The sequence below is a fragment of the Drosophila kikkawai genome, chromosome 3L (assembly GCF_030179895.1).
Source record: "Drosophila kikkawai strain 14028-0561.14 chromosome 3L, DkikHiC1v2, whole genome shotgun sequence".
In the NCBI taxonomy this organism is placed as follows: Eukaryota; Metazoa; Arthropoda; class Insecta; order Diptera; family Drosophilidae; genus Drosophila; species Drosophila kikkawai.
Genome location: NC_091730.1, coordinates 15,062,867 through 15,086,278, shown reverse-complemented (window position 1 = coordinate 15,086,278; position 23,412 = coordinate 15,062,867). Strand labels below are relative to the sequence as shown.

The 23,412-nt window shown below is 41.3% G+C and overlaps 5 protein-coding genes across 6 annotated transcripts; all 5 read left to right on the top strand.

Annotated features, from left to right (window-relative positions):
- The first annotated feature begins 682 nt into the window (after window positions 1-682).
- On the top strand, window positions 683-1,809 carry LOC108075044 (probable serine hydrolase). Its single transcript, XM_017167312.2, has 2 exons — window positions 683-789; window positions 857-1,809. Exons 1-2 carry the CDS (start codon window positions 766-768, stop codon window positions 1,802-1,804), a joined length of 972 nt encoding a protein of 323 aa, XP_017022801.1. The 5' UTR covers window positions 683-765; the 3' UTR covers window positions 1,805-1,809.
- Window positions 1,810-1,946: 137 nt separating this feature from the next.
- On the top strand, window positions 1,947-3,565 carry LOC108075045 (probable serine hydrolase). The gene is made up of 2 exons (XM_017167313.3): window positions 1,947-2,388; window positions 2,516-3,565. The coding sequence occupies exons 1-2, from the start codon at window positions 2,365-2,367 to the stop codon at window positions 3,329-3,331; spliced, it is 840 nt and encodes a 279-aa protein (XP_017022802.1). The 5' UTR covers window positions 1,947-2,364; the 3' UTR covers window positions 3,332-3,565.
- Window positions 3,566-3,715: 150 nt separating this feature from the next.
- Window positions 3,716-5,402, top strand: LOC108075042 (probable serine hydrolase). The gene is made up of 2 exons (XM_017167309.3): window positions 3,716-3,894; window positions 4,186-5,402. Exons 1-2 carry the CDS (start codon window positions 3,871-3,873, stop codon window positions 5,197-5,199), a joined length of 1,038 nt encoding a protein of 345 aa, XP_017022798.1. The 5' UTR covers window positions 3,716-3,870; the 3' UTR covers window positions 5,200-5,402.
- Window positions 5,403-5,638: 236 nt separating this feature from the next.
- LOC108075043 (probable serine hydrolase) lies at window positions 5,639-7,286 on the top strand. Its single transcript, XM_017167311.3, has 2 exons — window positions 5,639-5,827; window positions 6,190-7,286. Exons 1-2 carry the CDS (start codon window positions 5,804-5,806, stop codon window positions 7,192-7,194), a joined length of 1,029 nt encoding a protein of 342 aa, XP_017022800.1. The 5' UTR covers window positions 5,639-5,803; the 3' UTR covers window positions 7,195-7,286.
- Window positions 7,287-12,183: 4,897 nt separating this feature from the next.
- LOC121502287 (SEC14 domain and spectrin repeat-containing protein 1-B) lies at window positions 12,184-23,412 on the top strand. 2 transcript variants are annotated; one of them, XM_041775526.2, is made up of 10 exons: window positions 12,184-12,271; window positions 14,855-15,114; window positions 16,078-16,273; window positions 16,351-16,464; window positions 16,525-16,699; window positions 18,177-18,935; window positions 19,286-19,650; window positions 19,863-20,353; window positions 22,243-22,534; window positions 22,601-23,412. In XM_041775526.2, exons 2-10 carry the CDS (start codon window positions 14,948-14,950, stop codon window positions 23,222-23,224), a joined length of 3,183 nt encoding a protein of 1,060 aa, XP_041631460.1. In that variant the 5' UTR covers window positions 12,184-12,271; window positions 14,855-14,947; the 3' UTR covers window positions 23,225-23,412. The 2 variants fall into 2 exon arrangements, with proteins under 2 accessions (XP_041631460.1, XP_070142217.1); XM_070286116.1 differs by having other exon boundaries at window positions 12,185-12,271; window positions 14,858-15,114.

Genomic DNA, 23,412 nt, shown 5'->3' with positions numbered 1-23,412 from the left:
CAAGTATGTTGCACAAGAAAATGCTTAAATTTTTATTTCTGCATCTGGAGCATCCAACCGTACAAATTTAAAAATAACCAGAACGTGCTGGGACATCCGAACCAAGTCAGTCTAGGACTTTCGCCAGGACATGACCACTGCCAGGTCAGCCCAGCGTAACCGCTTGCATCGCTGGGTTCTCCTTGCGGAGAAACGTAAAACTCGATTTGATTCCAGCGTCACGTAGTAATCGACACATTCCCTAAATCCCACTGCCGCTTATTGACTCTGGTCGTCGATGGGTCTGGCAAGATTCGATTTAAACCATGACTGGAATTCACACCAGTGAAGAGATATGAAATCCAGCATCTTGACAAAGTGATCATTCCATATCACAAAAGGAATTTAGATTGTTTTAGAAGATATTTCCAAGAGTATAGTTCCATGAAATAAAAACAAAAAAATGAGCAAAAAATAAAAAATTTTCTTTATCTTAGCCAGACAAGCCCCAACGATTTTTTTAATAATAAAAACTTATAAACCTTTAATTTTGCTTTTGGTTACTATGCTCTCTTCGGCTGGCTTTTATTAATATACTCTAAATTTAACAAAAAGCTCAAATGAGACTGTTAAAAAAGCTTTCTATTGCTTATCTTTTCAAGCTATTAAAAAATCATTACTCCAAATCAGTCGGAACATTGTTCTTTAATCTGAAAGGTGTATGCTCACTGCATGCTTTTTGCCAAAATTAATCCAGTTGAGAAACAATAACTTATTTTATTAACAATGAAACGAATTTTAATTGAAGATGTAAGTAAGCCAAAAAACGTATAACCTATTAAGGCAGTAATTAAAAATATAATAACCTCCCTTAAAGTTCCGTGAAGTGGAGATTCCCGTGCCTTGGGGTTTCATTTCGGGTCGATGGTATGGTAACCAAGAGGTTCGTCCTATCCTGGCGATCCACGGCTGGCTGGACAACCTGGGAACTTTCGATCGCTTGATTCCCCTGCTCCCAGATTATATAGGAATGCTATGCATCGATCTTCCAGGACACGGACGCTCCTCGCACTTGCCGCCAGGAATCAACTATGGCGTCTATGACTTGGTTTACATCATTCCCACCGTGGTTAAGCATTTCGGCTGGAACAAGGTGTCCTTGATGGGTCACTCTCTGGGTGGCATTATGAGCTTCGCCTACACGGCAATGGCCCCTGACACAGTGGACATGGTGATTTCCCTGGACATTCTGCTGCCCATGAGAGTGGAGAATGGTTTGGCAATTGAAATGTTTAGTAACTATCAGGAGAGGCTACTGGTTGAGGACGACCGTAGGAAAGTGGCGGAGAAAGATAGGAAACCGCCAAGCTACACTCTCGCCCAGATGAGTAAAAATGTTGCCGAAGCAAGCTTGGACGCTGTAACTGAAGATTTGGCCCACCATCTGCTCCACCGTCAGGTAAAGAAGGCACATAACCATCCCGATCAGAATAAATTCTATTACTCTCGGGATGGAAGGGTCAAGTATTTTAATTATTGGGACATCGATACGGGACTTGGCGGCGAGATGGCGAGGCGTATTGGAAATAAGCCCTATCTCGTTCTAAAGGGATCTCTATCGCTGCACTTGCAACCTCGCTGTGACGAGATTTTTTCCATTCTGGCCAAGGGCAACCCTCACTTTGAGTTTTACCAAGTGGAGGGCGGCACTCATCACCTACACTTGCAGTCTGCGGAGGAGTGTGCCCGGTACATCGTTCCCTTCATCCAGCGCCATCGTCCTCAGAAAAATCAATCTTATCAAGAAAAAGGTAGCAAGTTGTGAAAGAGTAAGCATCGTTAAGAGAGCTAAAATAATATTTAAAAAAAAAATAACAAAACTAATAAAGCCATTCGCCCCGAGAGAGCCAAAAACTTGTTGCCCTCAAAAGCTTCATTAATATTTTGTTTAGTTGTTGTTAGCTGCCTGCGCTGAATGGAAGTGAAATCAATGTATTTAGTTATTAATTTGAGTTTTATGTGAAAATAAATAAAAAACTTTGTAATTTAAATACTACTAAGAACATCGAAGGCTTAGAAATAAAGATCAAGTCCAAGGAGTACTCAAAACAATTATAAAAACTGAATAACACATGTGGCTTCTATATTATCTCGCTCTCATATTTGTTTGTTATCGTTGAAAGCTTTTTAATTAAGAGAGCGGGACTCTCTTTGGTTGATCTCTTCAGATCTCCTTATGTTTGCATTTATCAATAAAGCAAAGAAAGCCAAGAGCATGAATTAGTGAAAGAATAACTCTTGAGAAGGAAGGAACCCACTAAAGTTCCTGGAGACTGGAATTTGTTGTTCCCAAAATAAGTAAATATCTGTCACAATCTAGAAGGAATGGGAACTTTATCACTGAGCGATGTAAGTGTGCCAAAAATCGCCCCAAAAAAGATTAGCCTTGTCATGCATAACCTTTGAACAACAATTAATAATATTTATGAGATAAGAACTAAGAACTAAACCCTCTGTCATTTTCCAACATTTTTAGTTTGAGCAAGTCAAGATTCCTGTACCCTGGGGTCACATCTCGGGCCGTTGGGCCGTTCCAACTGTGATGAAAGAGTACGGATGGACGAAGGTCTCCCTGATCGGTCACTCCTTGGGTGGCTTTCTATGCTTCCTCTATGCATCCCTTGCCCCTCATACCGTGGACATGATAATTTCCCTGGATATTTTGCTGCCTTTGAGGAATAATATCGAATACATGGCACTGAGTATTGAGAAGCAGCTGGTGGAAGTCGAACGTCAGAAGGAGGGAAATTATAGTGAACCGCCTTCATACACCACCGCGGAGCTGGAAAAAGTCCTGGCCAAGGGAAGCTATAACTCTGTGTTCCCTGAGCTGGCCAAGCACTTGCTCCACCGCCAGCTGACCAAGTCGAAACAGTATCCTGAGAGATTCTACTTTTCCAGGGACGCTCGCGTGAAAAACTATCACTACATGGACATTGATCAAGGTCTAGGAAGGGAGATGGCGAGGCAACTGAAAAAAAAACCCTTTCTCATTATCAAGGGTTCACGGTCACCATTTTTGACGCTCAGGAGTAACGAGGCAATCTGTATTATGGCCAAGGACAATCCGCATTTCGAGCTCCACGAGGTGGAAGGCGGCACCCATCATTTGCATCTTCATGCAGCCGAGGAGTGCGCCCGGTATATAGTGCCTTTCATCCAGCATCATCGACCTCCAGCCCTCACTTCCTGGGGACTTACTGGAAAGGAAGATCAACTTGCCGCCAAGGAATACAAAAGTCAACAAAGGCGGCTCTTTAGTTGGGGCAAGAAAAAGCGCAGCAAATTGTGAAATACCAAAAGTACAAAGTTCAAGTGATTTAGAACAATTGTTAAAGGATTTTTATTCATCATTGATAAATGATTCAAGTGTGAAAAGTATTTAAAAATATCAATTAAGTGAACATAAGCAAACACTTGATCACTCCGATATAACAATTTTTTGTTTTTACCAAAAACTAAACTCGTATAATGTTATAAATATTTAGAAATACAAATTGTAAATAAATACAAATTTTATAAATAATTTATAACCCTTCAAGTTAATACAATATGTTTTTTAGTGTATTTCACATAAGTTCTAAAAGTTCTCTTATCTATTCCTTCCATCTCAACGCTCTTTCCACAAAAACTCTCTCTTTTTGGGCTGACATAAAAGGTAAACAAATTTGTATAATCAGTTCAGTCAAAGAACAGCTGTTGCGGGCGTAAGAAGTGATACTTAAAAAGTGCTAAAACGTACAATCTTGAAGATAATACTGGACGGTGGTACCACAATTATTGGATCGAGTCTAAAAGTTGCCGACGAGCAAAGTTCAGAAGGCCGTCGGGATGGGAACTTTGTCATTAAACGATGTGAGTAAGCAGAAATGTGAGGAGAGAATTAGAAAAAGATAACACCAGCCGGTATTTTCACGTGTGTGTATATTCTTTCAATCGCAAGTGGAATAATAATAGTGGAAAATAACTGATAATGTACAGTAAATTCGGAGTAAAGAGAGCAAGTTATGGAAGTTTTGTGCAAACATAATTTGCATATCAGACAAATTCTTACCTTTTCCTCATTAGTTACTGGTGTAATAAAATGAATAAACATTTAAAACTATACTATTTACCCATTTCATATATATAAATGTATTTCTTTAGTTTCAGGATGTAAAAATCCCGGCACCTTGGGGTCACATCTCCGGTCGCTGGTACGGTAATCGAACAGAACGACCTATTCTAGCCATTCATGGCTGGTTAGATAACCTGGGAACCTTCGATCGACTGATTCCCTTGCTCCCTGATTATTTAGGCGTGCTGTGCATCGATCTGCCAGGACATGGAAGGTCCTCGCACATACAACCGGGAATGTGCTACAATGCCTTCGACTACGTTTTTATCATTCCCCGAGTCATGAAGGAGTACGGCTGGCGGAAGGTATCCCTGATGGGACACTCGCTGGGTGCCATGATGTGTTTCATTTACACTTCCCTGGCTCCTCATACAGTGGATATGGTCATTTCGTTGGACAAATTGCTGCCCACATCTTCACCACGCTCAAATCAGTTGGAGCATAGAGCTCAGAAAATGGAGAGGCACTTGATCGAAGAGGATCGGCAGGAGAAGGTAAATCTGCACGAGCCACCTTCCTATTCCTACGCCCAGCTGTGTAAGCTCTTGGCCAAAGGAAGCTCCGACTCGGTGACCCCCGAGCTGGCCAAACACCTGCTTTACCGCCAGGTCACCAAGTCGCAACTCTATCCGGATAGATTCTTCTTCTCCAGGGATGGACGAGTCAAGTTTTACAATGTACCTCACATAGAACTGGGATTAGCTGAAGAAATGGCGCGGCGTATTCAGAGAAAGCCATACTTGATCATAAAGGGTTCCAAGTCAATTCACTTGCCGCTAGACCAATGCAAGGGGACCATGTCCATCCTGAGTCACAACAATCCGCACTATGAGTTCTACGAGGTGGAAGGCACCCACCATGTTCATCTTCATGCAGCCGAGGAGTGTGCTCGGTTCATAGTGCCCTTTATTCGACATCACCGGCCCCCTATCCTTACATCTTGGTCTTTGGCTGGAAAAGAAGCGAAACTAAGCCTAACAGAGAGACGCCGGGAACAGGAGAAATATTTAGAGAGGAGCAGGAATAATCGCAGTAAGCTGTAAAGATGCTTACATTGGGAAAAACAAACAATTAAAACAATTAATTTTATGAATTATAAATAGTCAACAAATGAATTGTATGAATAATAAATATTCAAAAATTGAGAGAATGAAAAAACCCTCAAAGTTTTGTTAGGAAGATACGAGAAGACCTTTAAAAATAACATAGAATATTTATACATTTTCTTGCATTAATGATTCAAACAGAAAAAGGTACTACATATTCCCACTTGAAGTACTCTTCCTTAGATTCACGTTTTAAGAGAAACTAAATATTATATGGTATCTCTTTACAATGTTTCTCTTATTTCTGGCTACTTGTTCTTAAGTTTTATTTACGATTCTCTTAAGCTTTTAGTTTTGTTATCATCTCTCTTTATAAAACAAGCAAACCAGAGATTATTGAGAAAGCGAAAAACAGGAATTAGTCGCTGCACAGCAGGCAAAGGGAATGTTCTAAATTCCCAATTTTTTTATCAACGTGGGATCGGTTTTTTTTTTTTTTTGTTTGGCAATATATTGGCAAGATAATAGAAGGTCGCAAAATAATTACTAATTCAAGCCTATAAACTAGCGAAGGGCAAAGTTCAGTGCGCTGTTTGTTGCGATGGGAATGTTGTCATTGAGCGATGTGAGTATACAGAATAAACTAAAGAGATCAGATCAGTAGAGATACTAGTTTTTGCTCTCTGGAAAATACAAAAGAAAACGTCTTAGTAAAAGCTTTGGTAAATGTGCATTTGTCTTGAAATAGTACAAATGTATCTACAAAAGTTGATAAGCACATTTTTAACTTTATTAATCGAGTTTATTTTTGTCGATAACAAGTAAACTCAAATACGAAAGGGTTCATTCTAAATATATTAAATAAATTTCAAATAATCCTAATACAATTGTGATTATTATATATTAATTAATAATATAATATATAATAATGTGTTATAATTATATAATTTAAGCTTCCAAGCCTTACTTTTCATATTTCATTTGCAGTGCGTGGAGGTGAGGATCCCCGCTCCTTGGGGTCACATCTCCGGTCGCTGGTATGGCAATCGAAGGGAGAGACCCATCCTAGCAATTCATGGCTGGTTAGATAACTTAGGAACCTTCGATCGACTGATTCCCCTTCTCCCAGATTATATAGGCGTGCTTTGCATCGATCTTCCGGGTCATGGAAGGTCCTCTCATCTCCCACCAGGGATGCATTACAGCATCTACGAGTTTGTCTACATCATTCCACGGGTTATGCACGAGTATGGCTGGAAGAAGGTCTCCCTGCTGGGTCATTCCCTGGGCGGCATCATTAGCTTCTTTTACGCAGGTCTGGCTCCACATACGGTGGACATGGTTATCTCTCTGGATATTCTGCTGACCACTCCGCTTCGGGATTGCGAGCTAAGCATTAAAAAGGCGGCCCAGGATATGGAAAAGCATCTGGTGGAGGAAGATCGACGGGAGGACGGTAATCTTCACGAGCCACCCTCCTACACACTCCCGCAGCTGTGCAAAGCCCTAGCAAAAGGAAGCAATAACTCTGTGACCCCTGAGTTGGCCAAGCATTTGCTTTATCGCCAGGTTACCAAGTCAGAGCTCTATCCGGACCGATTCTTCTTTTCCCGAGACGGACGGATAAAGTTCTATCACAGCATTCATACAGAACGTGGCCTAGCCGCTGAACTGGCAGGACGTATAGGAAGAAAACCGTACCTGATCATCAAGGGATCGATGTCGCCGTATTTGGGAGTAGAGTGTGAGGAGCCAATGTCTATTCTGGCCCACAATAATCCCCACTTTGAGTTCTACGAGGTGGCGGGTGGCACTCATCATGTTCATCTTCATGCAGCCGAGGAATGTGCCCGGTATATAGTGCCCTTTATACAGCATCATCGACCACCGGTTCTTACTTCATGGTCCTTGAGGGGTAAGGACTTGGAACTGAGCTCTAAGGAGCAGGAGAGATATTTGGCAAGAAATAGAAGCCTTTCCAGCAAACTTTGAACTGATGTTTGAAAAAAAAACCAATTGTTATTATCTTATGTTTTTGTTATTATAATAAATTTAAATTTAAATATTCTTTTAGAATTCCTTAATTTAAAATATTTTTTAATTACATAGCATACATTTTTCCCCCTACATCTGCACTATTTTCCACAATCCCGTCTGATGCGATTAGTGTTTATTGAGCGCCGCCTCCTTAATTCTCGTAATTACTGCATCTGATGTGTAATTACGAACCAGTGCCTTGGTGATGTTAATGCCTCAGCAGGCAGTCTCTCGCCTGGATATGTGTATCCTGCGGAATATTCTCTTACTCCTCCTCCATCTGTGTGAGAATTTCCTGATCCCCCCTGATGTTCTACGTTCGTTCACTTGCAATTTGAACAATTTTAAGCTGCTTACTACTTGAGCGCATTAGAACAATTAGCGATACAGAGGAGGCAATAGATTTCGATCCGACAGAGCGAAAAAAGTTAAGCAGCATTGAAAGCCAATTGGAAATGTCCTTGAAAACTGAGCTCAAGTTTCTCAAGAATAGTGACAGGAGGTGTGTTATGAGTTATGAAGAGTAATCAGCTAACCAAAAATAAATGCAAATTAAATCCGAAAACCAATTGTCAGAAAGTTTTCACCGCTCTTGATGGCTTCATTGAAAATTAATTTTCCAGCAGGCGTTGAAAATTTCGTTGCCTACTTGTAGGCCGACGCCTAGTTACCAGTGAAAAGCGTTAAGGTTTTCTTGTAGGAAAGTGAAGAGGGGAAGAAAGTACCCAAGAATTGGGTGTGGCAATGGGAAATGGTATTTATTAATTTAAGCATTTTGTTGACGTTGTTGTTTGTTGTTGCCGAGCAGCAGCAGTTCCAGTCCCAGGACATTGTTGAATTTTAAACATTTGTGTGTTCTGTGCCTCGCATAATTTCCTTGTCATACATTTTGATTGGCCATATTAATATTTATGGAGGAGTTTCCTTTTGTCTCCTCACTCGGTTGCGCTCGGCTGGCTAATTCAATCAATTAACGTTCGAGTGAAAAAGCTCAGAAAATACAAGAAAATCGCTCCGCTCTCCGTCACTATTGATTTTTAGAGAGATGGTGGACGACCCACACATATATGTAGGCTATATACACGTGGCATATTTCTACTGTAATCAGAGAACCCGCAGAGTTTCCTTCCATTTATTTTTTTTTTTTTTGTGAAGGTGAAACCATAAAGCCTTGCCTTGACTCTCTCTGCGGCATATGCCTAGATTTGCAAATTAAAGTGGTTTTTGGGTGGCGATCCCCCGCCACTTAAATTCCCCCTTTTGAATGGCTGAAACTTGAACGGATTGCGCTGCCTCCGATTTCAGCAACAATTTCTTTGGTGCGATATTGGGTTAAGCAGCAAGGCTTCTTAAAGAGGTTAAGCGGGGCACAGCGTTCGTGGAACACATCAGGCCGGGGTCCTCTAATAGCGAGGAAAGTTGATGAATTTTTCGGGGCAACCTTTCCTTGCTGAGGCACTTAATGAAAGCGAATGAAGGCCATTATTTTACTAGATGAACGCTTCCGCGGAATAGGGGATTCATGTGAAATTCAAGGAGCATCTTGGGATAAGCTTAAATCAACTTTCGGTTAATTGGAAAAACTTTTTAAATTTATTTACAAGACTTCAAGAGGTTATTTGAAAATATATGGTCTCTCGGGTATAATGAAAACTTCAGGCTTACACTTTAAAATTAATTTAAAATGTTGCTTCTTTGAAAAGTAAGTATATTTAATGAAAATATATCAAGATAAATGTACTTTATATCTCAAATTTATCTTTCAGTTATTTTTTAAGACTACTTTCAAATTCAATAACTTGCTCTAGCCCTAAATTTTCCTCGCAAATGAGAAAACTATTCAAGGTGAAGACCATAAATTTTGTGCAACCAAAAAAAGACATTAAAGCCATTGTGGAGCCTGCATCCGTCCAATAAACATCACCTGATGCCACACCTTTAGGTTTGGCCATAAAATGGCCAAAAACTACCGCATTTAATGATTTAAAACGAGCCACACGACCTAGCATAGTGTGGTTCCCTCCTGGCCATGATTGAAATGAATCGCTGGAAAACCCTTAAACCGAATGAATTATGCATCGGCCGTGGCGAAGGGGCTTAATAAACCAAACTTAACGAAAAACTGTTTAAAATGCGAGCAGTCTCTGGCAGTTCTCCGGTTACTCTCCCTCTCTCTCTTGACTGCTATAAATCTGAGGAGGCCACAAACTGCACTCGATTGCCCAGCCGCATGCAACGTTCGCTTTTCTCTCTCTCAGCGAAAACGTGTGCGCAATTTTCGCAATTTTCTAATAGCTGTTAAAGCTGTCCGAGGGTCTGCCTTCTCGCAGTAATATTTACAAAAAAAAAAGAGGAGGGGAAAAACAAGCTGAAGCACTGGCAACATTTCACGTACGATGATGCTCTGTTCCATGACTTTTTTGTGTTTTTTTCACCAAGCGGAAGTGCTTTCGCCGCCATTTTGCGGTCAGCCATTGCAACTGAGTGCAGCTCACGAGTCCTTCAGCCTGCCAAAGTCTGCTCCTCCAACTCCCGCCTTCGGGATACGTGCTCGAGCGGACTGGCACGCATTTTAAGTTTCATTAAACAAAACCATTGCCAACGCCTAGGCCTCCAAAGATTGCCTATAAATTCATGGTAAGCAGTGAAATGGAAAGCGAAATCTATGACGGACGCTTGTCGGTATCTCCAGCACAGTAAAGCTACGTAAATTGAAAATTTTATAAAATTTGATAAGACTAAAACAGAGGTGAAGAGGCAATATATTGTCATGATGGAATTGTGCTTTGCCGAGCAGAGAAATCTTCTGAGTTCCGTGTCAAGCCTATGGGCTTTAAAATCATTAAGGGGGTCTTCTCATTCAAAAGCCGTTTTTTGGACCCATTTTAAAAAAAATTCTTATTTGAAAACGCAAAGAATAATTGAAAACTTTTTTATTTATTGAATTCAAAAATGTTCAAAGTAACTAAAAAAGTTGTTCTTGCCTCGATACGAGGGTTGTTCAAAGAGTAATGAGACTTCAAACTTGGTGGTCGAAAAAAAAGGTGTCGTCCTGGCGGCCACGATTCAGGGTCTCCAGAGCGTCCGAAATGAAAAATAAAAACGGGGTTATAATCAGAATTGATGTCATTTTCGGGTGACGGAACAGATTTAAAAAAAAATTTTTTTAAACAAAATGGCGGCCATTCAAAAAAAATTTCGATTTCGGGCTTTTTTTTTTGTAGTTTAGTGTAAAAAAAAATAGAAAAAACAATTTTTTAAAAAATCTGTTCCGTCACCCGAGAATGGTGACAATTCTGCGTCGACTCCACTTTGTTTCATGAAAATCGGTTCAGTTGAACTGGAGATATCATGGCCGCCAGTTCGAAAAACGTGGTTTCGAGATAAACGCGTTTGAAGTTTGAAAAAAGCTCATTTTGCGAAGAACTTGCTTCACAAAAAAGGCTGTATCTTCTAAAGTATTTCGAATTTCTAAAAATCCTTTTGGGGACATATACACACCATTCCAAGCTATAAAAAAATCGAAAAAAAAAAGTTGCCCAATGAGAAGACCCCCTTAAACAGATTGTTTCCTTAGATTTTCTTAATATTTTATATTTATTCAATTTTTTTACCAATTACCAAGTTCCCCATGTCGAATACTCACTGTACCCCCTTTAAAACTTCCCTAAGCCCCTGCTGACACAGCACTGAATTGCCGTTTGCATTTCAGTGGGTCCGAGAGCTGCTGTCCTGGCTGGGATTCCTATTGCCCGACCCACATTCCTTGGGCGACCATTAAATCTGCAACAATTTACTTGTGATTGACATGTTTATAAGGGTCGCAGGAGCAGCACAACCCACTCATTGGGCCTTGGACCATTTTTTTTTTTAAGGGGGGGCGTTTAGAAATATTTGTTTTTTGTCCCCCATTTCATAAACAAGTGAAGCCTGAAACGTTTCTGGACTGCTACTGGAAACATTCACTCCGCACAAATATAAATCTTTGATATTTGCGCTGTCAGAGGAGCATACTAAATATCCTTTTGCATTTCCAAGTACTTTTCTTTCGAGGACAGGGAACGGCAGAAAGCAGACAGCAATTCCTGGTATTGTTCGAAATCCCCTCTGCACACACAATTAAAAGTTCCCACGTCAACCAATACATGAATAAAACAACAAACAAATAAAAAAAAAAAAAGGAATGATGATGATATAGATAAATCGAAGAAGTAACACCCTGGAAAACATTAAAAAATCTAAGAAAAAATTTTTTAAAGGGAACCAAACTAAGAAAACGTGTATCTAAACCATTAAAGCTAGTTTCTATAGCTTATGTTTTATTATTATTTTATTCAAAAGATTTCTTAAAGAAGTTATTAAAACATAAAACTGAACTAAAGTTGTTCCTATTATTCCTACAGGTTGTATAAATTAAATATAATAAAATAAATGTTATGCAGTCTCACACTCTTCATTAAATTTACCACCCTGAACATTTTCATTTAAATAAATTCCCACACTTCCAAGAAAACTTTCTTTCTTTCCAAGTTCATCATACCCATAAAATCCCCAGCCCAAGACAAGGAAAATAATGCGGAAAGAGACTACCAGAGAGCTCCCACAGAATCTCCAATATCTCTCTCCATCATCGGCAGACAAAACGCATGTTTTGTTTTAATTTTGCGCACTTGCGTGGAAAAGAAATCCCCGACCGGTTTCAATTGCCCCACAAAAAAAGGGGCAAGGCGGCTGGATGCAGGAAAAACAACAAAAAAAACCAAATACACTACAATTCCCGATCGATGGAAGTGCATCCAAAAAAACAGCTGACACGCGATCAACTGCAACTTGGAGCAACAGCAACAGAGACATCGAACGGCAACTCCAACTTGAAACCAGGTTGGCTACGATCTACGATCAGACTGAACTCTAAAAACTTATGGTAAGAAATATCAGTTGATCGCGAGAATTCTAACCGGGCGGTTGAATGAAGAAACCTATGGTGTCTAAGGCGCGATAAAATATTTCAAGATTTTGAAATCCCACAGAAGTAAGACCCCAAATCGATAAAGACCTTCCCGCATATCAAGTCAAGTCAAATTACCCAACATAACAAACGAAAAATAACACGCAAAATGAACTGAAACTCAAAAAAACATGCTGAAAAACTCATTTGGAAAAAAGCTGAAAACATTTGTCAGCTGTTAAAACAAATTTTGTGGAGAAATGCTAATGACTTTTGTTGTTGCCGCTGAACTTTTCAATTAATTTAACAGCCCCGTCGTTCGCATAGATCTTATCGCCATATCATAAAACAAAATAAAAGCCGTCGTCCCGCCGTCAAGTCAAGTCAGGCTTTCGGGTTGCGAGACGCGTCGAGGAAAAAGTAAACCGAAAAAAAGTTCTCAAGAAAGTTTAACTGAAATTGAAAGAAAACAAAACAGCAACTCGAACGGTTCTTGTTGTTGTTGTTATTTGTTATTGTCTATTTTTGGTAGCATTTTTTTTTTTTTAGGCCGAAAGGTGTGCCCGATTTCAGAGATTCGAGGCATTACGACCGAACGCCGCCGCGGGGCTCTTAGCTACCCTTTTTACCACAGCTCGTGATTTTCAGCATTGAGCTCTCAGTTGGATATGAAGACGTAGACATAACTCTGTCCATATTTGCAAGTAATTTCCAGACCTGACATTTGAAACCAGAAATATGCCAGCGCGCTCCTTGCCAGCATAAAGTTGCTGGAGCAGCAGCAGCAGCAGCAGCACCGGCAAGGTTGTCGCGTCTGCCATTTAATTGAAATTCAATGCGCAGGTGGAGGGAGGGAAAATATTCGCTTAAATATATGGCCATGTTGAGGGGGCAAAACCGCTAGGCATCCGCAGCTATGACAATTATTACAGCCTCAGCCTCAGCCTCTTTCTCCTCCTGTACCAAGAGAGCTCTGCCAAAGGAACAGGTTGCAAAGTCAAGCCAAGTAGTGCAAATTGCTTTGCCTAGAACATAAAAAACGGGAAACGGATTTTGGGCGGGGCTTGCGGCAGTTGAATACTCTTATCGGGTGTCTCTTAAATTTTGAAAAAGGTATAAATAAGGTATAGCAAAAAAATAAATATTATATAATATCATAAAATATTTCTTATAACAATTAGATATGTTACAGTCTGAACGATGGATTTAAACTAGTTGTGGTTAATGTGTAATATGTGATATGATACTATATCATTTTTTGTGAGGTGGAAAATATAACGAACTCCTTAGATATGCGACAAAAAGTTATTTGAATAATTACGTATAACTAAAAAATATATTTTTCAATTTTTGAAGTGAAAAGTATTAATAGCACTGAAATAACTTTAATTATTCTTCAGAATATATCTTAAAAAATATAGTAAAATTTTAACATAAAATAGAGAAATATTATAAAAGTTATATATAAAAGTTGGATTGTGTACCCGAATATAATTTGAAATGAAAATATAAATATAGTCATCTTATATTACTACAGCTAGTTGTCATTTTAGAGTCTTTTGTCTTCAAATTTTGACTGCAACCTCCCCTTAGCTAAGCTTAGTTAAATAAACAAAATACCCTCTTTAGAAAGAGTATAGAAAAAAAGCGGAGCAAGTCAGAGCAATCGAATGAGCAAGAGTGAGAGGCTGGCAAGAGGCATCGACCACTTACGCATAACTGTAAGATAGACTGACTGCCAAGCGCAAACAGGATTTTTTGCACGTACTTCTTGTGGCACATACAAGTGAAAGAATTACCTGAGGCCTCCCCATTCCCCTCCCATCCCCTGCTCTTTCCGCTTTTCCGCTTCTATGGCACTATATGGCACAATACAAAGTAAGCGTTTGCCGCTTCCCTTATCAGCCGACAAATGAAGTTCGAATTACTGAAAAGAGTTAAAACTTCAATTTATGTCAAAATACTCATGCGCGAAAATGGAATTTTTCCATTACCCCCACGGAGGTAGAGAGCAAACAAATGAGAGAAAAAAAAGGAAAAACAACCAACAAAAAAACTCTTAAACTAACATGAAAATAGTGAAAATCATGTGGAGAGACTGGTTGTACACAGAGAGAAATTAATATAAATGAGAATATTTATAAATACAATTAGTTCAAGAGTTTTGGGTATGATTTTAAGATTTTTCCTAAGAAATTAAGCATTAAAATGATTATTTTTTAAAGAATATATATTTTTAAATATAAAAATGCTTAATGAATAAACCATTTAGCAGAAATTTAATTCTTTGATGAGGTCTAGATGACTTTAAAAAATATATAAAATCAAAGGCATCTTAAAATTGAGTTAAATACATTAAGAAACATTAAAATTTATAGTTTTTGGAATGTGTACCCGAGTAAAGTAAAGGCAAAACTGAAGTTTCAGGCTGCAACTTGTCAAACGTGTTCCCCAACAAAGTCTGGCGGCATTTGGAAATGTGCAGCATTGTGCAGCAAGAAAAACAGCAGCAGCCGCAGCAGCAGCAGCAGCGGCACAACAAAAAAACCACTCGCATAACTGTGACTTGTATTAATTTTCAAGCATTTCCACCAGCAAACAAAACAAAAAACAAAACAAAAGCCAAGGAAAATCCTAACCAGCATTTTATTTTGCCCCGTGTCTCAGCAGAAAAATGTACGGCGACAAAAGCTTCAATTAGCATTTAAAGAAGCCGCATATCATCGCGATCCCACCGCTCATAGAAATCCCCCAACGAGAATGGAGGAGGACGTGCTGAACGCTCTGCAGACGCGGAGTGCCTATTTATCCGGTGGATTCGATCGTCAGAAGCGAATCATTTTCGTTGTCAACGCGTTTCACGATCTGCAGTTGTGGAATCGACGCTATCTGCAGGTGACTCTGGACTATCTAAAGCGTTCGCTCAGGTGAGAATCGGGGATTATAGTAAAGGTGGCTTGGAACCGGCAGTGGAAATGCCGCCGACTAATTAGCATATGGCCGAAATATGCAAATAACCCGCAGATGATGATAGAGGCTTATTTTTTCTGTAGTCTCTTAGAGCATTACTTTTCATTAGACATGGGTCTCTCGCTATGGGCGAGGTCTGAAAAACGGGTCTCGAAAGGGGGTTATAGGCCTCACAATATCTGGTTATTTATATGCAAAGTGTCAGGGTTCTCAGGCAAAAGTAAATGGTTTTTAAAAATGTTTAAAAGCAAATGAATGCCGGAGAATGGCTGATAATAAAGAAGTAATGATTTTAAAGATACTCAAAATATATTTTAATAAATAAAATAAAAGTCTAGCTAATTTTCAAGAGAAACCAAACTTGGAAAACTTAGTAATATAAAAAGAAAACATTGACACACTTACCCCTTTAACAGAAATCTGAAACGAAATGGGAAATATGAGGATTTTTGTAAGATGAGATGATATTAAAATGTTAAATAAGTGAGTTTCTAGTAACAGCCATAAATGTTTCCTATTAAAAACACTTAAAAATTAATTTATGAAAATTATACACCACTCAACCATCCTACTTAAAAGTTGAAACATCTGAGCCTATGGGCTTTACAGCTACGCCCAGGCCGTCTTTTGTTATTTTAACCATTTTTGGTTTCGTTTCTTTATTGGCAACAAGCAAATTGTTTAATTTAACGAGGTAGCCATCGGGCAGACAAATAGAGAGAAGAAGTAAAGAAAAGGCCACATGAATTATGGATATATTGATTGTGATCAATCAACTGGCAATGGGTCACCAGAGTTCCCCCCGAAAAGAGTGGTTAATTAAAGCCAAATCTAACCTGGCAAGCTAATGAAGCATTTAAATCGCTTTTCCCTCTCTCTCTCTATATCGGATTATCCATCTTTGTATTAATCTCTTTCAGCGCTTCGGTCTTGCAGAATGGAGTGAGTGTGGTGGTCAATGCCCAGGAGAGTAGCTCGCGGATCTCGAGGCAGCAGGTGCGCCAGATCTACGCTCTCTTTGGGGGCGATATTAAAGTGGATCTGTATCTAGTCAGGGCGGAGGGATTCTGGGAGAAGCATGTAGAGCCGTGCGCCAAGTCGCAGATTAAGGGAGAGGTAAATAGATTCAAATCTAATTGACAAACTATAAAGTACCAATAAATATCTCAAAATTTATTATTTATCTCTCCCAGCCCTTGGTGCTTTCAAAAGCGCGGCTGGCCAAGTTCATAGAGCCGCAGAACCTGCCCGAGGAACTGGGCGGCACCTTGCAGTTCAACTACGATCTGTGGCTGCAACAGCGCAAGGTAAGCAGAAAACGTGCCCCAGTTTCGTAGACTCTCAAGGTGTATGCATAATTTTCACAGTCCATTGATGAGTTCACCAAGGCGCATGTACGGACACTGGCCGCCATGGAGAAACTGCTGGCTCTGCTCAGGCAGCACAAGTCTTTGCGGCCTACGGAAGCGGATGTGGAGCTGAAGAAATGCGCCCAGCTGCATGCTCGCGTCCAAAACGACATAGAATCCGCCATTGACATGGGTGAGTCGCGTGGAGTTTGTGGCTCGAGTCTTTTGTTTTTCGAGTCGTTTTTTGTGTTTGTTTCTTTTGTTTTTTGCGTCCAAGCAATTAACATAATTTGTTAATGCCCTCGAAACGAGTTGACGAGACAAACAGACAGAGAGGGGACTATGTAGTGGGACAGAGAGACACACAGGTGACAAGTAAATCATTGAATTTTGTGTGTTTTGTTCAATTAGAAATGAGCCACGTTTGGCAAACTCGTTTTTTTCGCTCGTTTTTATTGTGGGTTGATTTTAACGGCACTGAAACAGCATTGAACATGGCCTATGGGGAGAGCTTTGAGGCCTATAGAAGGTCTCTGAGAGACTGTATAGGAAAAATGTGACAATAAGTTATTGATCAGGCAAATTAAAAAGCCCAAAAAGGCATTGTTCTAGGAATAATAAAGAGTTAAGAAAGGCTTTGGAAAATGTATAAGCTTGATTGATTATGGGTTTCTTATATAAAAACTATAATTCTAATCAATAAATTAATAAAAGAAGTGGTTTACTTAACTCTTATATATTCTAATTATAAAATAAAACCAGTTTTCATTACAAAATATTTAAAATAATTAAGCTGTAATTAAAAATACAATCAAAACCCGTTTTTTAAGAACTTGAGAGAGTCATTCTGTTGAATTACTTTTGTGGCTTCATTAAATTTCATTATTTTTTGTATTTATTTTGTTTTTGAGAATCATTTGCGGTTAAGATCATCTTTCTTTTCTGTACAAACCATGCTCAAATCTGTGTTCACACTTCAAATTCAGTCGAATTCTCTTTCGAGTGCGTGGGTTTGGCAACAGAAAAAACGACAAACGTGACCTTTCACTTAAAGCCACAAAAATCGTTGATGCGCAACGAAATGGTGGCACATGCCACAAGAAACAGAGCCAGACGCAGATTCAGATTTAAAGCCTAAGGCCGGGAATGTGGTTTCACTTTTCTATGGTTGTGTGAATGGCAATAGATGGAGATATAAAGATCCCCCCGCAGTAAAAGCTCTAGGGTACACCAAGAAAAATGGCTTAATGAAATTATAAATGAATGAGTTATAATATTTAAATATTTTAAATTAAAATAGAGACTTTTGGGAATCAATAAACCTCTAAAAAAGCAGATTTTTATGTTCGAATTATAATTTATTTAATTAAAGTGTCTTATAAAAATATAGCCGAAGGATCACTCTTTGGAATTCCTAGTACATTTTCTTCAGAAAGTCTTAAACAAAGTGCAATAAATATTTATTCAGGCGATTTTAGATTAGATTTCCTGGATTTAGCATAAAATAATGGGTAATTCTCCACTTTCCAGACTTTACGATATATAAATATTTTCCTAAATTAAATTTTATTCTAAAAGTTTCCCATTTTTTCTCACCGTACACTTTTCTCTTCCTCTTTTCACCTTTTACTCTATTGCATGTGGTGCGTGGTGCCTGGCGCATTGTGCAGGTAACGCGATCTTGGCCCGTTTCAACGAGGTCTACGAGACGCATTCATCGCCGCCACAAGCGGTCGCACCTGTCTCTCCAATGGACTCCCCCTCACAGCTCCAGGCCAGCAGCACCGCCTCTACATCTTCCCCGACCAACCCGCAGAAACCCCTTTTACCGCCGGATCTCGTCTGTGAGCGGGCACGCATTGAACTACGACTGAACGAGATCGAGAAAAAACAGACGGCCATACGCACTGCCTGGCTCGAGCTGCTTCGATCTCTAAGGGAGGCACGCGAGCTGGCGACCCTAGAGGAGGGCGTGGCCTTTGTCACTAACTGGATCCTGCAGCAGGCGGAGCAGCTGTTGAGCCGCCAGCGAAGCGTGGGCCAGGATGTGCGAGGATGCGAGGCTTTACGCTCTGCTCACGATCAGCTGGAGCTAGAGTGCCGCGACACCTACGGTTGCTATGCGGAGCTGCTCTACAAAGTTCAGCGATTCGCTGGGGAGCGAGAGGGTTCAGCCAAAGATCAGGACACTTGCCAGGATCTACTCTCGCAGCGGGACTTTATGCAGTTTGTGTGTCGATCCTTTGCCAAGAGATTGGAGCGAAGGCGTAATGTTCTGATGACAGCCTTGAGATTTCAACGCCTATTAGAGCAATTCGAGCAGCTTTTAGTCACGGGTAACAATGTGGTGGAGGTGGACAGCCGATCGTTGGATTGGCCTGAGGCAGAGCAGCTTCTGATGCAGCTCAAGAAGAATCAGCAAATGTTGGGTGAGTTTTTTAAGAATTTTAAATCATTGTTGGCTTATAAAAACAATTTTCTAAAAGGGTTTTCATAGTGTTAATCAGAGCATTAAGATAACTTGCCATTAACATATAATTAACAAAAAATGTGACAATAGGTTTAACAATAGGTCTACCAAAAGCAGCAACTAGAGTTTACCAGCCTTCATTATAAATCTGTTACATAAAAGTCACGCTTTCAAATTTGAATGGATATAGTAAATCCAATAGGAGATCGGTTCCAACTCGAACCTCGATAGATCTTTCCCCACTAAAACTATAAACATCGAACCCAGCATCATACACTCAAGTCCAACATAAAACATCTCCGTTCACAGCCAACGTCGAACGCGAACTTGTCCGCGAAGGTGAAAAGCTAAGCGACATGCTTGCGATGCCGGTGAAAGACGCGCTGGGCCGTGACCTCCAGCTGGACTACAGCCCGGACATTGCCCAGCTGCGCCGGCAGATCGATGCCAGCCGCCGGAGGAGGCAGCTGTGCGGGCAGCGGTTGGCATTGCAGCGGCTCACCTTGGAGCAGGTGACCCACATCCATGCCTACGAGGAGGACGCAAGGCGGGCGCGCGACTGGCTGCGAGAGCTGTATGCAGTGCTGCTGCGTTGCCACTCCCATGTCGGCTGCAACATCCATGAGATTCAGCTGCAGAAGGACGAGCTGCAGGGGTTCGAGGAAACCGGACGGGTGAGTTTTATTTATTTTTTTGGCAAAACGAAAAAAGAGAGATGAAGAGAGAGCCTTTTGAGAGCCAGTTTTTTGGCTAACGGCAGAGTGACCGATAAAAATGCAGATTTTCCCATTTTCAGTAAGAAAATCAAGGTCTTTATGGAAAATACACTGAGAATTTCAAAGGGGATTAACTTTTAAAGCAAATTCTATTGCTTTTAACCTTTCAGAGTATCTACCACTATGGCTGTCAGCTGCTGGAGGCCTCCCAAACCCTTCGACTCTGCTGCAAGCTAGATCGCTCCCATTCCGATCACACATCCATTGGTGAACAACTCCAGCACACTTGGCATAGTCTCCAGTCAATTGCCCAGGAACAGATGACCCGCCTGCGGGTCTCAGCCGTCTTTCATCGCAGCGTGGAGGCCTATTATCGCCAGCTTAGGGAACTCCGGCCACTTCTCACCCAGGAATTGGCCGCTCAACTGCATCGGCAGCAAAGACATCAGCACAATCGGAGTAGCAGTGGCATTAGTAGCGACGCCGAAGGAGAAACCGAATCGGAACTATCGCCTCTCGGCGAGATGCCGCCCCGTTTGCAGCGTCACCTGGTGGCCAGGGAGCAGCTCCTCGTGGAGGTGGGCCGAATGGTCAGGCTGGGCAGACTGCTAAAAAAGCGTCTCAAAGAGCCTTTCGTCTTGGATGCACTCACTGGCAAGAGGTAAGTCCATTTCAATTATCCCGACCATAGCATTATACCCCTGCAGTGGCGAGTGCTTGGACTTCAACCTGGTCTATCGGCTAATTCATTATGCTCAACGCATGAAAAACAAGGAAAACGTTGTGCATATCAACTAAGATTTTCACTCAAATCCCACGAGTTGATGCGGCAGCAAATTAACCAAGAGCAACGAACTAACAAGTTGCTAGAAATAAAACTAAAAGAAATGATAAATGGGAACTAAAAACATGTGCAGGCCCAAGGCAAACTGCGGATACCCTGAAAAAGCCATAAAATATATAAAGAAAGACTGATGAAATTAATAAAATATGAGTTGATTGATAAGACTGAAAAAATCAATATGTGGCTTGCTTTAAAAATGAATTTAAATGGATTTTCCTTTATAAAAATAAATGCCAAGCTAGAAATGATTTGTATATAATCTTCTTAAGCATAAAAAGCAAACTTGACTACATTTTCAAGTGATTTTAAGTACGTACTAAACATGTGTACAACACATACTAAATGTCTCAATAAAATATAGATCTTAAAACCCATCAAACCGCACAATACTTCCCAAGTAACCGCAAAGAAGACAACCAAAAATAATTTTTTGACATAATAAAACAAATGTCAGCCGGCAGCGACGCACTCGGAAAAAACGTTCCACCACCCAGAAAAAAAATATTGAAATAAAATAAAAGAACTATATAGAAGCATATAGCAGACGATCCGCTTAAGAGTCGGCGTCCAAATCCAAGCAGTCTATTTCAGTGCGTGGTCCAGTGCGGTTCGGCGTTCGGGTCTCGGTTTTCGGTTCTCTGGCAAAGACAACAACTGTCAGGTTGTCAAATTAATGGAACACTTATATATAGTTTACTACATATAGAGTGATTTCCCGAAAAGATCTCCTGGAGAAGAGACGGCCAGCGACAAGTGGGCCAAAGTGGGGAGAATTGTGATAGAAAAAAAGTGTTAAATATAGAAGTGTCTTCATGAAATTCTCTGATTGTTCCTTCTCGCCAAAAGAGTGCTAATCCCTGGGTGAAGTGAAATAATTGAATCCCACAATTATCATAGAGAGAGAGACACACATCCATCTCCCTTCAACTGGCCACTAGCCAAAAGCGTGTTAGAGGGTCTTACGTCAAACTAATTGTCCCTCCCAAAGAGGCGCCAACGAAATAGAAAAAAAAGTTCGAAATGTTTGCCAGATTTCGTAATTTGTTTGCCAAATCAAAGGGTGACGCCGAGGAGCAGGAGGAAGTGGTGACCCCCCGGTTGGAAGTACCCAGCATTGTGGTTGATGAGCCGCCCAAGGAAGAAGACCTTCCACAAATGGAATTCCCAAGCGAAACGGAAACTGAAACGGAAACTGAGAGTGATATTCTGACTGAAATTGCCTCATCAGCTGCTCCCTTGGCCAGCGAAGAGGAGGATTTGGCCCACAATCCCGATGAGATCCTCAGTGACTCGGCAAGCGATCTGAGCCGACTTCTGGAGGCCATCAATCAGGCTAGTAAGCTGCCGGAAACGAGCAGCGAGGACACACAAGGTGAAGAGGAGGAAGACCACGAAGATTATGATGATGACGATGATGATGAAACTGCCAGTACTTCCAGTGTCAGAACCAAAATAGCCAAGGCCTCCATTGAAAGGGATATAATTCTCGAAGAGACCGAACCCGAAGAGGAAGATGAGGCCTATAAGGGATCAGTACAAAACGGGAAACCGCTCCAAAGTCTGGACAAGATCAAGGCTCTCATACGCAACGATAGTGAGACCTATCCTTGCAGCGATTACACCGACAATGAGACGCCCTCGCACTCGCGCACTGCCTCCTTGGACTCCGGACCCCCCGATAATCCTCGTCTCTCTGGTGATTTCAGTGTCGTGGCCGATGAACTGCCTCTGGATTGCAGTCCCAGTCCCCTGCTACATGACAGTGGAAGAACCAGCAGTGCTGGAAGCGAGACTCCAGTAGAGGCTTCCCTGCCAGCCACCGTACAGGTAGTTCCCACGGGAAGCAATGAACTGGCCTGCGCCGCCATCTCTCACAAGCTGGGAGCCATTGCCGAGGTGGCCGAATCCCTGGACGCAGTCATACGCGATGTCCAGCAGCAGGAGGGAGCTGCCAGCAATGGGATCAGTGGAGGCATCAAGAAACTGGGCAGCATTGAGGTAGGCGTTAATTAATTGTTAATAAATGAATAAATTTAAATATTAAATACTTATTTCCATCTACAGGATTGGCAATCCCGTTCCACCGAGGACGAGTCCTTTGCCACCGCCTCCGAGGGCAATTTCACGCCCAATTCGCACTCCTCCTCCTTCCAAACAGCCTCTGGACGCACTAGCTCCTACATAGGATCGGCAAAGAACTCCTTTGACGAGGCGGATGACTCCACCCTGAGCACTTTCGAAATACCCGAGCTCCCACCCTCGCCCGTCAACATGTCCTTTGATAGCTCCGATCTGAGCTACTTTTCCGCCCATCAGCAGACAATGAAGAGCGATGACCATGATCAGGATAGTGTGGTGGGCGTGGCCGAGTTACACAGTCAGAGTGTCACGCCCACACCGGATGAGGAACAGCAGCACCAACAGGAGCATTTGCTACTGCCACTCCCATTGCCCCAGGCTATTGAATCGGACAGCGAGGTGGAGGGCTTTAGCCTGGCCACTGGAATCACGACGGAGACGACACCGAGGAGGTGTCCATACACCGGTGCCCATACACCGGAGGTGAGCAGCAGCTGCCATAATAATCCAGCTTCCACTAACCCCAACGAACCGAAACCGCCGGCGTCCTGGCGACGCAGTAAATACTACGAGAATATAACGAAACAAACGATCAAGGGATTTCTTTGAAGTAGAATTCTTGTTCCCTGAAGAGTTTTGGGAGCGGGCACACCACCTGTCCCACCTGAACGAAACGAAAAGAATAGAAAAACTCGATTTTCCGACCAATTAACCCGCGCCATTTGCTGCTCTGCCGATGCTTGACATTCTTGCCATTAATTAACACAGAAATTAGTTGGCATATTATTTTTGATCTT